This window comes from Gordionus sp. m RMFG-2023, chromosome 3 (genome assembly GCF_954871325.1).
Source record: "Gordionus sp. m RMFG-2023 chromosome 3, tfGorSpeb1-WG-v2, whole genome shotgun sequence".
NCBI classification, from domain to species: domain Eukaryota; kingdom Metazoa; phylum Nematomorpha; class Gordioida; order Chordodea; family Parachordodidae; genus Gordionus; species Gordionus sp. m RMFG-2023.
In genome coordinates this window covers 643,858-659,744 of record NC_088777.1, presented here as the reverse complement: position 1 = coordinate 659,744, position 15,887 = coordinate 643,858, and the positions used below count along the sequence as shown (strand labels likewise).

The window sequence follows — 15,887 nt, the reverse complement described above, 5'->3', positions numbered from 1 at the left end:
CGTAAATATCAAAAGAATTATAAGTAAATCAAATTTGACAAAAATAAAATGCATCATAATATTTACATCAAGATTAACATATTTTTCTCTTTTATATAGTAAACTTTGGGGAGCAACAATCTTGTTGTCCAACAAGAGAAAACAACTAAAGTATTTTTGTAAAGATTTAATACACATCGGCCATCCTTAAAACAGGCGAGGACCAGTTTCAAGTGAATAAAATATAAAAACAAGGTATTTATAATTTACCAATTCGAGTAAAACAAAGTAAAGAATAATAATGGACTCGAGATGCAGAAAGTGTAGATTTAGTTCCTTTATTTTCTTTATTTGTGTAATGGTTTCATAGTGGCAGGGTCTTCATGGCAGGATATTCACTGGATGCAACCCCCCCCCCCCCCTCAAAAATTACTATCTACCAACCTAATTCTACATTATTAATGATACCTTCTTAATTGTAATAGTAGTCACTTCATAAATTTTAAAAAGAATCAATTAATTATTAATGCTTCACTTTCCGCTAACAACTACCACAATATTGAGGAAGTAAAAGAGTTTTTTTTAGAACATGAATTCAATATAAAAACTTTAAAATTTTCGAATCGAATCGTATGAATACCAATAATTAATTATTTGATTAGTTTTTTAGCTACTTTTAAGAGAAATTCAAGGTGAATTTTTAAAAATTTACATATGGTGATGTAGCAAGCACATGTCATTTACAATCGTGAAATTATGATATACATATCCCTAGCTTAAGAAATTTAAATATAAATGATAAAAAATGGTAGATCATTTTTTTTAATATGACAAAAATATCATAACCTGCTAATGCAGTTATTCATCTTTAAAGAATAGAAATTTAAATTATAATGAACATGAGTCAAATCTATCATTCCATTTTGGTTTTCAATTATAAAAAATATAGGAAGATTTTATTATTTAATGTTTGAGCATTTTACTCAGAAATAGCAAATTTCTATGATATATAATTTTTTTATGATTTGGCTAATAAAAACAAAAAAGCTCTTGTTTTCATATACCTAATATTACACTTAGTGTTTCGTCATTGTTTTATATCAGTATGCAATCTAATATATTACTATTCTTTATTTTAAAAATATAAATTTAATTAACACTGAAAATCAAAATATATTGTATAATGTCAACATATGTCAGTTAACAACCATTCCAGTTTCGCTAACATGATAACTATCTTCATGCGTCTTATTTTTTATAGTAGTCACTTGATGCAAGAAAAAGATAATCTATCGACGACTTTTTGGTTACACGGGTTGTCACAATAAGAATGACATGGACTTTGAAAAACTTTCTATTAAGAATGTACGCCCAAATTCGTATGGAACTATGCGTAAGAATTGTATTAAAAAATCCTTCGTTGAATATCTAGTCTGTAATGGAGATACCCTTCAAGGCATTGCTCTCAAACATGATATTGCAGTATTAATTTTTTATTATACATCTCTATTTAATACTTGATTAGATGGATGAATTGAAGAGAATAAATAGGATATGGACAAATGATGCATTATATATAAATAAAGCGCTAAAAATTCCTATGCCCACTAAAGATGTTATATTTAATTCAATTGAGGAAAAATCTCAATATCTAAATAAATCACTAGAAAATCATTCCTCCAATGGGAACCCACCAATTTTCAAAAATCATATACCAAATAATCCTATATATACAAATAATTCCATAAAAGATGATTACTTAACAAAAAAGTAAAATTATTTATATAATTCATGGTAGTTATAATTGAATAAATTGATATTTATAGTTAAAAACTTTTAAATGGAACTTTGTCAATCTACAAATTTCCATCTTATCAGATATTTTCCTATTTTAATTCATAAGATTCCATATTTAGATTAGTTTTTATTACAATTTATCTTTCAACCAGGATCATAAAAAAATTAATATTTTCTAAAAACCACCTTCCACAATTAATTAAATTTATTTTGCTTTTTCTCCTATTTTTTTTTATTTAAAATATTGGCAATGTTTTGGCTAAATCTGATTTGTTAAATATTTTAAATTCCTTTTTTTATTACATATTTTTTATGAATATTATTTTTTAAAATACATTTACTAATATATTTAATTTTAGTTCCTCATATTAATTTTTTATTAGAAATAAATAATATCGAATTTGATTTTTGTTTTGAAAATATTGTACTTGTCTAATATATCTTGGAAATCCCTAATTTTAAATTATATGATTTAGCTTTATAAAGCTTGGTTAAAATTTTATATGTTAGCAATTATGTTTTAAGTGAATTTTTTTTAAATTTAAAAATCTGATTTTACCAAAAATATATTCCGAAATGTTTAGAATACTTATCTTATTAATTGTAGACTTAATCTTTGATTTCTTTATAACTTATATAAAAATATATGGGAAAATAGATATAAATTATATTAAGTTCAAAAGTTAATGGTAAAATTGCTTGAAATTCATAGGGTAAACATGATGGAATTCTGGTAAAATCAGATATTTGAATATAAATAGTTTTATTTTATAGATATAATATAGAATTCTTTTATTTTAGATGATGATATTATATACATATCAATGATTAACAAATTTTTATTTATATTAGGCCTATATGATATCAGTCGATACATTCAATTTTAACTGATACCACTCAGTGGCTGATATACAAATGATCATTAACACAGATAAATTATTATATTTTAAGCCTACATTTGAGCGATAAATTGATTAAAATAGTTACTAAGTTTTGTTCCTGTTTAATAAATTAAATTGTTTTTTTTTTAAATTGGTAATATATCTCAGTTGTATTGACTTATTGATGTAGACAAAGGGGGTTCCACATAACACCCTGAAAATTTTTTTTTTAAATTAATTTTAAATTTGATAATATAATTTATATTGTTATATTCATTAAAAAACTGAAAGTAACAAGCAAAATTTATAAAACTCGTTAGAATTTTAAATTTATAAATATTTTGAATTGGGGAAAATTTTTATCTATTTAAACGTAATTGATTTTCTGAATCGATTAAAATTTGATATTTAGGACTCAGCAGACTAAGGTTTGCCATAGTTTTTATTCCGCTTATATCTGGTTTTAATATATTGATTCGAAAAACTGATTGTTGAATTAGCAGGTACTAAATCTGCTTTACATATTGTTCATTTGCTTCTATAAATTTCCCTTCTAACATGATGTCAATCTTGGCAATTTATTTTTATTCTACCCAAAATGTTTTTCTTTAAAATATCTACCAATTGAAGCACTTAAATAATATTAGAATACACCCTGATTATTGATATAAATGCCAGGGATAAATGCTTCCATATCTTTGGATGACTTTACACTTAAGGCTTGATATCACAGTTTGTATTTGGTTCGCACTAAATATTATTGTAAACCAAATAATTATAACTACTATATTATTTAATTTTGACAATTTCTTTTATTTTTTACTGATTATTTTTCTCCTTCTCAACCATTGGTCAAACAGAATAAATCAATGAAATGTTCTAATAAAGCCATACTTAATGATTTGGCATAAGTTTCAGATTTTTCCAAAAACTTGACTATCACGCTTAAATCGTAACATCTAGTTTTCATTTTGTTTGTAACTCAGTTTTATTTTCTAAATGTTTTTGGATCGATAATCCTCAATTCCCTCAGATCTTTTCAAATTCCTTATTCCCGAATGGACTAGAAACCTGTAGAATGTGTATGATTGATATTTAAACTAGTTCAGAAGAATATATATAAGTAAATCACCATTATTTTCTTTAATCTGAATCAAATTTAATAACCCTGATCGATTCTAAATTGAGGGAACGATGGAAGAGGAAGAATCTGCAAATGAATAAACATATAAAGCCTATCCAAATATTCCAAACAAAGAAATCGCACAAATCTTTTTAAAGGATACAGTAGATGCATGTTTCGTTAGTCTTGGGGCCAAATCTGGATAATCTGGTTCAGATAGGCCCATATTCTTAACTAGACATATTATTTATGCATGTAATGTGACCAACTATAATGAAAATCAACCACCTCAGAACGCATTAGCAATTTACCACGAAATGCCGAATTCATGGAAGATGCAAACATAATTTAGCTCACTGGGTATGACGACGCGACTGAATAAGAAAGTAGGATTAAATAAAATAAAAACAAATTTAAGAAGAACTCCTTGTCTGGCCCATAATGTCCAATTCTAACAAATTCTATGACGACGCAACTGGTTTGTAAACGATATTCTCACTCACTAAGGGCCCATGTGAAAATGAGCCAATTTTAAACGCTTATAGTAAATGATCGATTGGAAGCCACCATGTTTAACGCAGAATGATCAATCGATGTTCTTGAACTCCTGCGAAGAATTACAAAGGTAACGAGCGAAATCTTCTTGTAAGTAAAAAGTTTATCCGCTTTTAAAGAATTATTTTTAAAAACAACGAGAAACTTTCAGTGGAACCAGGACAGCCCATTCAAGAGAATGATAAGGATGGCTTCGATGAAACATTTCTGAAGATAAAATATCAGACTTTTATTAGATCCAATTAAGATTAAAATCTATTTTTTTTTCTTCTTCTTCCGAATATAATTAAAACTTATTTGCACAAAAAAAAACATCATTACATTTATCAGTTTGTATTTTTGGCAATAATTTTTTTTTAATATATATATTAATATTATTATATATATATAAATTTGCTTATTTGTATGCAAAAATAATTTATTCTCGTTTTTATATAGATTTAATCTATCATGCCATGATTATTTTCTGCATATTTTCTTCCTCAAATTATTTTTTTATATTCAATTTTTTTTTTTGAATATTTGCTTTTAAAAAGCAATGCTAGATTTATTTTTTTTTTTAAAATGGCTTACCCAATATATTATGCGAGAAGTATCACCTCAAGTCTGGAATCTTTGCTCATATATTACAGAAAGGTCGGACCTTATTTAAACGAAATAACGAGGCTTTCTTTTTTATAAAATTTGGCCTGAAAATCTTAATTTTAAAGCCGGTTAAATCCAGCTGTTCGATAACATGAGGTACGATTATCTTAAGGCGCCTGCGCTTTTCAAAAGTAAGGTGCCAACTAGTGTTGAACGACAACTCAATATTTTATCCAGAAAAGTAACGCGCAAACCTGAAGATTTTGATCATAGGTGGCAGAAAAGTTTGGAGATCTATTCGCGAAGTCTTGAGGTTCCGGCAATATTTGTCTGGCTAAAATATTGAGTTAGCCATTCCTTTTAAAATACATTAGCTTTCCAAAAAATTTGAATGAATATAAAAACAGCTTTGCACAATCTCTTTAACAAAAATTTTATTTGAACCGTTATTCATAGCTCACCTACACCTCCCAACCCTCACCCCCTTAATCCCAACTACTTTACGCTTTACGAAACGCGTCGCAATTTGATGGGACCCGAACTCAACCGGTACTGCAATCAAACACCGCCATGTTGGAATCAACAATCCGTCGTCAAGTACTCGTCCGCCGAAAATTTGAACAAATCATCGAAATGGAACCCTCTCTCTCACAACGCTCACGTCATCGAGACTAATGACACGAGCGCGTCTTCGCACGGTAAGGCCAAGATGCCCCCGAACCAAGACCAAACCTCCCCTTCCATCGTAGTCAGGAACGGGAAAAGTTTTGGCGGATTCAAGGGCTCCTCGTCATCTCTCCTCTCCAATTTTTTCCACCCCTTAGCTAAGAGCGGTCCGGAAAAATGCGACGATGATAATCTCTCCGAAATGATCGAATTATGACGAATAAGCTCATCGGTTTTAGCGTACCTTTTTGAAGGTTTTTTTTTAAAAAGAAAAGATTAATGGGAAAAATCTATAAAGTCGCTCTCGTATTAATTTATAGTCTTTTTTTTTTTATCGATTAAATATATTTTTTTTATATAACACACAACTTTAAGCCGACTTATTCTTAATTATTTATTTATATTTAAAATATTTTTTTATTTATGTGCTATAAAATAATAATAATAATGTCTTCATAAGGAAAAAAACTATTACGACCAATGGACATTTTTACGAATTTATTTTAAAAAAAAATAATATTTTTTATAAATTTTTATTTATCAAAATTGTAAAAAAAAAAATTTTAAATAATAAATTAAGGTCACGAGAAGAAGAAAAAAGGATATTAAATATTTGAGCTTAAAAAAAGTGGCTTTGAAATATTAATAATAATATATTTCTGTCCCCCACTCTTCGAGGCTATATTATAGTAAGAAGTCAACATGTCAAACAATCAAAATATTTTTTGATTATTTATGATTTAAGGAGAGATAAAGCAAATTTTATATATATATATATGCAAAGAATTAAGTTTCGATTAATTACCCCAAATTGTTTAAAAAAAAATGCTTTTTCTAATGAATACAGATACATCGCCTAAAATGTAACTGCTTAGCGTTACATTTTTTTTAAAGAATGTATCGAAGTATGAATACATTTTAATTTATAATTATGTGAGGGGTCGTTAAATTTAGGATTCTATTGTTAAAGTTTAAAAGTGAGCTTTAAAATTTTATTTTATTGAATTAGTATTTCCATCTAGTGTTGTTAAACGGCTCGGTTTGAGCCGATTTTTAAAACCGGCTAACTCGATACTTCATCCAGAAAAATATTACGCAGTCCTGAAGATTTTGATCATAGAAGGAACAAAGGTTCCTACATATATTACCGTAATCACGTGGATTAGGCAATATTTTTCTGGTTAAAATATTGGAGTTAGCCGTTTTAAAAATACGGCTCAAAACGAGCATTTAACAACACTAATTTTCATCCACGCAACAAAATGTAATAATTAAAATGAAAAAAAACATTAATTTTCAAATTTTAATGAAATTTTTAATTAGTAGGTGATAAATAATAATTAATTTGTTATATTTTAAATAATACTTATTCAAAATATATAATTATTATAAGGCTAATAATTTGTTCGATTTTAATAATTAAAAGATTCTCAAAATTTTATCGTTAAAGCAACACCCGTTTATCTATAGAGAACATTTTTAGTCAAACTAAAAAGTCCTTCCACCGTGGCACTTGACTGCAGATACATTTTATGAATAACAATTTTAGGGTCGGGCCTAAAAGCCAGGGCTAGTCTGATCTGTATTTTTTTTAAAAATATGATATCGTTACACTGTGTCAAATAAATAGAAATATTTATTCCTCTAAAAGGAGTGTTCATAAAAATCTGGTATAAAACTATTTGATTAATTTTTTTATAATTTTTCTGTTTACAATCAATTGGAAACTTTAATAAATCATCAATTAAAGTTGTATCGTGTTATCGTCATTCATTGCTTTGAAAAAAATTGTCTGGTTTGTGTTTGTGATGAAATAAACTTGGGAGATAATATTTAATGAATTTAATTTCGAATATTATTATTTTTAATATGAAAAAATAATGATAAAATTATATCGAAAATACGGATACCTCTTAAAATTAGTATTATCCAGATTATAGAAACTTTTTATAAAAGTATATCTTGATACAGATACCACATTTTTGTATATATATACCTTAACAACTCTGTTAAACACTAAAAGAGGTTTTTTTTTATATATTTCTTTGCCAACATAGACTCTTCATTACTCTTTTTAAATTTTTTGCCCAGCCCCAGCTAGTAAAAATTTTACAAAATGTCTAACCTAGCATGTTATATTTTTTTGCACAGATTTTCTGACAATCGCATTTTTAATATCCATCTAACTTTTTTTCTCCTATTATCAATGAAGGCTCTTTAATATGTTCTCTATGGCATTCTATTTCTAACTACAATCGTTTTTATAAATCAAATTCTGTTTGATATCTATACTGATTTGCAGAGTTGTTAAAAGATCATTTTTAAATGGATCTAGATACAGATACAACGTCTAAAATAATATCTAGATACAGATTATTTAATCAAAAATCTATCTAGATACAGATACCACATTTTTATATCTAGATCCTTTAACAACTCTGCTGATTTGTAATGCGATCATATAAGATGACTTGCGTTTAAATTTTTTGCGAATTTACTGTATTATTTATATCAGAGACCTGCGGGCTCGGGTTAAACCGGTTGGGCCGTGTTTTAATTTTCTTAAAAATACCCTGGTCGGTCCGAATATTTTAAATCGCCATTATTAGCTATAAAAATTATTAAAGCTTTGATAAATCTTTTTCTCGTCGTTTCCACCAAATTAGGATATTCAATATTAAATCTTGCTAAATTAGTATAAAAACTCGTTACATTAAGATTTATCAAATATTTTGTTGTCATTAGTGTTGAGGTATTGATAAACCTAGACATGCCTTAATAGTTAGTGAGCCATTATTTTAATCTATTTCATTGGTTATCATTACGTTTAAAAATTGATTTTGTTATTTTTATATCCATAAAAGTATGACTTTATATTGATCTAGTTTGTTTTTCAAACATATACATATAGATTTAACGATTTTAAAAAGTCAACAATTGCTAAATTTCTTATTTATATCGAAACATTTTACAAAATTCTAGTCGAAAGCTTTCACTAATTAGGTAATCTTCTCTGTAACGGCCAAATCTTCCCGTTTAATTTTTATGTAAATGCTATCTATATAACATTGCCTTTATAATTTAATAATCTTTAATTGAATTCTCTTTGCTTCTGAGGAGATGGTTAAGATCAGATTTTAATCCATGTTGATGTTATATTCTTCTTGCAGGGATTCGAACCGAACTTGGAGAACAAAACGTGGGTGGGTTGACTAAGATACGCGCCTACCTATGAAAGAAGCTTAATTTATAAAAAATGAACGTAGAATCATATAGAGCTTATTAAAAGTTATAAAAAGAAAAAATATTATATTTTAAAACTTTTTATAACCTTAGTAGGCTTTTGAAAAAACAAAATTTTTTTTTGGACTAAACTACGCGTTCCCTATCAAACAAGCTTAATTCATAAAAAATTAAAGGATAGTCCTATTAAGCTTATTAAAAGGAATCAAAAGATGTTAATATTCAGTTTATAACTTATTGAGATTTGGAAAAAACACTTAATTTCTTCTTTTTTTGACTAAACTACGCCCCCCCCCACCGTTGAATATACATTATTTTTTAAAAATGAATACAGAATCATGTATAACTTTTCAAGGAGATTCAGAATATGGTAAGAAGCTTATTTCATAAAAAATTAAACCATAATCGTATTAAGCTCATTTTAAAGAAATAAAAATTTATAAACTTAATATTAACATTTATTGGTTCCTTTTGATGAGCTTAATACGATTATGCTTTAATTTTTTATGGAATAAGCTTGTTTGATAGGGGGGACGTAGTTTAGTCACAAAAATTTTTTTTACCTTTTAATAAGCTCTATATGATTCTACGTTTATTTTTTATAAATTGAGCTTCTTAGATAGGGGGCGCGTAGTTTTCGGGGTCGCGTTATATTAATAATCGAGATTTTATAATATTTACGAATTTCCAATAAAGCGAAGTGATAATATATTTTAAACAACATAATTCATTTACGCCATTTTTTAAATTTCTTCTCAAAGAGTGTAAATAAATTTTTGAACAATTAAATTCATTTAAGCTATTTATTTTTAATTATTAACTTATTTTCGAAGATTATTAATTAGAGGAAAATGAAAGATGAGCAAGTCAAAGCAAAAATTATTGATTGGATATTGTTATTTTAAAGAATTCTCAAAATCTAACTTAAAAATGGTTAAACAAAGATGTATAAGGCAGTTTTTGTAAACTTTTGTATTTTTAACTATATTTTGCCTATAAATAAAATAAAAAATTAATTTTTTATACCAAATTTATGTCTAGTTTTTTAATTATGATTTAAGTATAGAATTTTTTTTTATCAATTCAAAAATTCTTAAACCCAAACTGAACATGATTTCCCTGAACCAAAAACCCACCTATTATTTTTACATTAAACTGAACTCAGGCAAAAATTTTCTGGGCTAGCATCCCTGCTTCCATGCAATCAACTCCAACAGGTTTTCGATATCTTTTTTTACCTAATTAATTTCTTCTGACAACATCCTCAGTTATCAGAACTTTGGTATTAAAAATTATGGAAATTTCAATGAGCCTATTTTTTGTTTACTTAAATGATTTTAAATGACAAATAAAAGTTATAATTTTTTTAACCAGCTCGCCCATAAAATATTTTTCTTAACCTGCCTCCTATTCTTTAAAAAAAATTAACCCGCTTGCCCATGCAAAAACTCGTCCAAAGCAGACCTCTAGTCTATTCTGCCCATTTCTCCCAAATATTAAATATTCACACACTTATAGTTAATAACCCTACTTTTGCAGATCTCTAGGTAATATATTGGCTTTAATTTAACAATAATCTTAAAAAATTTTTAAAACTCATTTATTCCTGCCCATAGAATGAGCAGCTAAACTTACCCACCACACACCAGAAAATAGCTTACAGAATATAATCAATAATTTTATATTAAAGTTAATTTGACTTATCAATTCAAAGATTGTTCTATGCCATGATATATTAGATTTCGCCAAATGGGCAACAATGTGGTCATATAATTTAGAAAATTCTATATCATTTCTTATCTCATTTAGGTCTGATATTAATCTTTGGAGAGCAATTTTAACTCTATTTATAGAATTTAATAAATATTCTAAAATGAAAATATTAATAACTATTTAAGAATATTATTTATATAAAACTCCTCAAAATTAGTCCCAAATTTATAAAAATTAAGGAACTTTTTTTGACACTCACCATGTTATATCAATGTGTTTTTGATATAATTTTTTTTATCATTTTATATTGATTTCTTTTTTATTAAATACATATTTTATAAATCACAAAAAGTTATGTACAAAATGAGAATATATTAAACAGATTGTATTGGTATTTCCACACCAAATTTTTTGTAATGAATAGAATTTTTAACCGGTGTTAAAATCTAAAAAAAAATAATATATTGTTAAAAAAGTTATATATTTTAACTATATTATGTATATATGATTGACATCCATAGCACCAACAGGAGATATCTGATAAACTGATAGTTAAAGCATGATTAAAAGTTTGTCCATGTTCTAGCATATGACTATTAATAAATCTCCCACATAATACCTTTTATTTATAAAATAGATTTGTTAATAAAGCAATTATATTATTAAATGAAATAACTTGTAAAATATTTTATCCCTTTATTTTTGTCTTTTAATAAGTAAGCAGAATAGTTTAATCTTTATTAATATCAATAAATATACATTTATTCTTTTTTTTTGAATGTTTTAAACTCTGATGGCACTATGATTATAATCTTATTTATAATGAATAAAATACTTTATGACATGTTACACACATCCAATTTTCGGTGCTATCGTTACAAATATCACATGGTGCAGATATATCAAAATCTTCACCTAGGCTTTCAAAAACAGATGGGTTGGAAGTATGTAATTCTTGTAAATGTGGACAATCATTTAATGGTATAACAGCGAATAAACCCTTTTACTTATTTAAAATGGCAAATATAATTATTTAAAAACTTGAGCTGTTTGAGCTATATATGAATCTTCTATATTTTCATTATCTTCCATTTCAAAATTTCAGAAGAATATACTGCAATTACTACTATAGAAAAATATAATAACTATCATCTTTGACAGATCATGACATATTTTCATATATTAAATCAATGTTTAATCATAAATGAGAAATTATCAAAATCTACTATTCGTAATCATACCAATCAAATAATAATTATTTTATTATTCAAATGATTGGTTTAAAAAAATCGAACACTAACAATTCTATTAGTATTTGTTTTTGAATAGGCCTAATAGGTAAAGGTAGATAGAATACTATTATTAAAAACGGTAAATCATAAAATGTTTCAATAATTATCTTTTTGAATATATGTTTAAGACAGCGTCTACGTGAGCTGGGGGGGGGGGCAGTTTGCATCCTATTTTTTTGAGGGGGTATAGGGTAAGCTGCTTTAACGGGGGTAGGATAAAAAAAAAAATTTTTTTGGGGGGGGGGGGGGTTATCTATTAAATTTTGAGATGAAGGACAAAATTTATTGCTGTAAAAATTAACACTTTTATTATAGTATTATAATAATACAATTCATCGACCAAATCTATATATTGCAAACAATCATACACATTGTTTTCGAACCTTTTAAATGTAATTTAAAGGTTTATATATTTTAGCAAGCTCATAGTGCCATAATAATAAATTCATTGTAAATAATGGAGGTTTTAATTGAATTTATTATCTAAAAAATAAATTCTTTATATTCATAAAATATCGATAGTTGGTTGTAGAGATAGATTAATTTAAGTTATCCTTTAAAAATTCTTTGAAAAGAGTATCAATAAATAAATAGGTGAAAATAATGATGCGGAAATTTTTAGGGGGGTAGGCAAAGGTTTTTGAAAAGGGTTTGCATCCAGTGAAAATCCTGTCATGTAGACACTGGTCTATGATCCATATTTGACTTCCAGAATTAAACTAGACTGTATCTTGGTTCGACTTAGGTTACTTATTTTAGGCTCTATAGCTTTTGAACTAGGACATCTATTTTAATATTTTTTAAGTGTTTGTGACTTTATTTTTGTTCGTTTTTAAATTTTTCTCATGTTTTTTACAATATTTTTTTGTTGAAAATGAGATGTTTTCCCCAATATTATACTTCGTTTACTATATTGACATGTATCATCATTAAATGAATGACATACTTAAAACTAAATTGCTAAATATTTTGTAATCGATGGTCGGCTAAAAATAATTTTTAAAAAGGAGTGGTTCAATTTTTTTATATTAAGAATAAACTAAAACCATTTAATATTTGAAAAGGGTGGATTTTGGGAATTATTTTTCACTTTCGATTATCGTAATGCAATGTTTATTTTTGTGATTTCTAGATGGACCAATTAGTAAGAAATACTAAAAGAGAGGATTTATAAAATAACTATCGAAATCTCTCTATTCATTCTCGATTTACCATTTTACCATATCTCAGTTGATTTAATAAAAATTACGGATCTCAATTGTCCATTTGCTTATACCAGTATAGTGCCTTTCTAAGTGATTATTCTCCCAAGACTATCTCCAGGGTTTGTTCCTCTACATTTATTCAAGCAACATAAGGGCTAACCGATGACGTCCAAAAACTCCTTTTACCTTCTAAATGGTGCTTTTAGAGTTAACTTAAGTTCCGCCTAAAGGCGGTATCGGTAATTGATCTATTTTTATTGGATAGGCTGACACATTTGGTTATGATATATATTTTAAAAAATTCATTTCCAGAATGCTGTTGTGGCATAGTCGGTCCAAGCATAATCCTATAGTTCGAATCCAGCCAGGTCCATATTTTTTCTGAAGCTGTGGGAAAACCCAGTGATAGATTGAAAACAAATAAAGCTTATACAACCCATACGAAAATTAAAACGGTTGTTGACAGTCATGGTTTCCCAAAAAATTGCATTGAACAGACCACAGTTGAAGAAGTTATTAAAACACAAGGACGAATGATTTGACAGAAAGGAGTATTCATGCAATAAAGTCACTATATTTATTCAGAGAAGTATCTGATTAAATTTTAAAAGCCTATCACATTATAAAACATCGTCTAACCACAAGATGCACGTTCAAACTTAAGTTCGACAAAGAAAATAATGATAGTATATGCAAGACCGTCTGCTTAGAGAAAAAGGGCATCTAAAATAAAGAGAAATTAGATATAAACATTTAATTAACAAGATTTTAGCAAAATGCAATCGGTCTGGGTATGTAACGATACCAAACTGAAAGAAGGCGAGAAATATCATATAAAGTGGATGATTTAAAGAAACCAATATACAAAAGAATACTGAAGCTCTAACAAGTAACAAACCAATTGAAGCGAGAGACGCAAGACACTTAATACAGCATGTCAACTGCTAAAAACATATAGATCTTCTCGTAAATAAGAGGAAAGAAATTTAACAAATGTAATATTTGTTTATAATGATAGGACTCTTTGATATAAAGGTTGCGTCTCTTGGAAGATTAAATTGATTAAGGCATCATTTTGTACTAAAAGCGATTCGCTTCATTTATCGCTACGTAATCCAGAAATGCACGTAAATAGTAGATATAAATTCATGATTGAGTAATGTGAGGAATCACTGATAAAATTGAAAATCATATGTTTCAATGTGATCTTGCTCTTGTAAATTCTGCGGATGAATTAAACGAATTGCGCTTATCATAAATGAGACCTATCTCTCATTAATCAATTCCAAATTTTTATTTCACTATTACCTAAGCATATAATTATAGTATAAAAAATTTTCCTTTATGACGTCTCCATTAAAAAATTTTCTCTTATGCCGTGATATTTTAACATTTATAATCCTATATTTATCTAAAATTCTTTCCAATCGTTAAAATTGTAGAATTATTGGGTTTATATTTATTATATACTTTTTTCCCTTCTATATTTGCATAATTTTCGAGATAATGACTAGCAATTTTTTTATACACTTCGAATGTTTTAATGCAAGAGATTCGTGTAACAAAACCCATGCAAGCGGAAGTTGAAAAAGAACTAGTATAAATTTCAAATTTTTGTATTTTTAAAGCTCATTACAAATCCTAAAAGTAACAATAGCAAATGAGTTATATTTACTGGTATAATTTCTTAAAATTGTCGAATATCCTATGAATTTGGACATTTTTGCGAAAGAGTTTCAATATGTTGTCGCATTTTTTTTCGACAGAAAATTTATATTAATGCACCCTAAAATGGAGCTCAACATTGAAATTCTCAAGGCGAATATTTTATCACTTAAAAATAAATAGCATGGCAAATTTCATGCACATATGTCTGTAAAAGGTTAATGATGCTTACTACCTTAAGGTACTATCTATCAAATTTGAATTTTGTTCATTTATCATTTGGATAGGCACTACCAAATATATTTATAATATATATATGAAAAATCCTGATTGGAAAGCCTCTATGGCCTAGTAGGCAAGAGCTTGGCTTACTTATCTCATGGTTTCGGGTTCGAATCCCGGGAATGGTTATGTTTTTTTTCTTAATCTAACTTGGTGGTTCATCCTTGGAGGGATGATATATAGAAGGCCGGACTCGACCACGTGATTCCGTTATATTAAATAATATGGGTCTTATTACATTTTAATAAATTTTGGTCGGTATTTAGAATATTTCCATACATTCACTTGGTAGTTAAACATCATAACCTTTATAAAAATGCATGATAAAATTAATTTAAATCGCAGATTTTTATCGGTTGATTTCTTTGAGTAAAAATCAATTTAAATGACGATTTTAATCAGATATTTTTATAAAAATCAATTATAATTACGATTATAATCAGATATTTTTATTAAAATCAATTAAAATTACGATTTTAATCAAATATTTTTATAAAAATTATGATTCAATACAAATTTTCGTTTTTTGAAATTATTAATTTTTCAAAGTAAAAAACATTTTACAATATCTCATACATACTGCGCTAAATTTAATTATTACAAATGATTTTATAAAAGATCAATGTCAATCTACATATAATTTTTTGATATAATTAGACATTATAAAAAATTAAACTATTATAAAAATTTATTTTAATATAAATATATTCTAAAGAACCCTAAAATTTCAAAACTTTAGGAAATTATGAAACATGACCAAAATGTTCAATAAAAAAATTTTCAAGTATTGTAAATATATAATTCTTAGTCCTCCTATTAAATACTTCCCATTTGATTAATATAAATAAATGCCCATTTCTCATTATAATTGGTTAAATACAAATCAATATTGCTTATTTTT

At 26.8% G+C, this 15,887-nt stretch overlaps 2 protein-coding genes across 2 annotated transcripts; one reads left to right on the top strand and one right to left on the bottom strand.

The window, feature by feature from the left end:
* The first annotated feature begins 1,206 nt into the window (after nt 1–1,206).
* LOC135926266 (uncharacterized) lies at nt 1,207–6,062 on the top strand. The gene is made up of 3 exons (XM_065462072.1): nt 1,207–1,461; nt 1,505–1,749; nt 5,377–6,062. The coding sequence occupies exons 1-3, from the start codon at nt 1,315–1,317 to the stop codon at nt 5,801–5,803; spliced, it is 819 nt and encodes a 272-aa protein (XP_065318144.1). The 5' UTR covers nt 1,207–1,314; the 3' UTR covers nt 5,804–6,062.
* Nucleotides 6,063–10,857: 4,795 nt separating this feature from the next.
* On the bottom strand, nt 10,858–11,668 carry LOC135927240 (histone deacetylase 6-like). The gene is made up of 4 exons (XM_065463192.1): nt 11,584–11,668; nt 11,378–11,542; nt 11,033–11,161; nt 10,858–10,988 (listed from the first exon to the last, which is right to left on the bottom strand). Exons 1-4 carry the CDS (start codon nt 11,632–11,634, stop codon nt 10,917–10,919), a joined length of 417 nt encoding a protein of 138 aa, XP_065319264.1. The 5' UTR covers nt 11,635–11,668; the 3' UTR covers nt 10,858–10,916.
* Between the last annotated feature and the right edge of the window lie 4,219 nt (nt 11,669–15,887).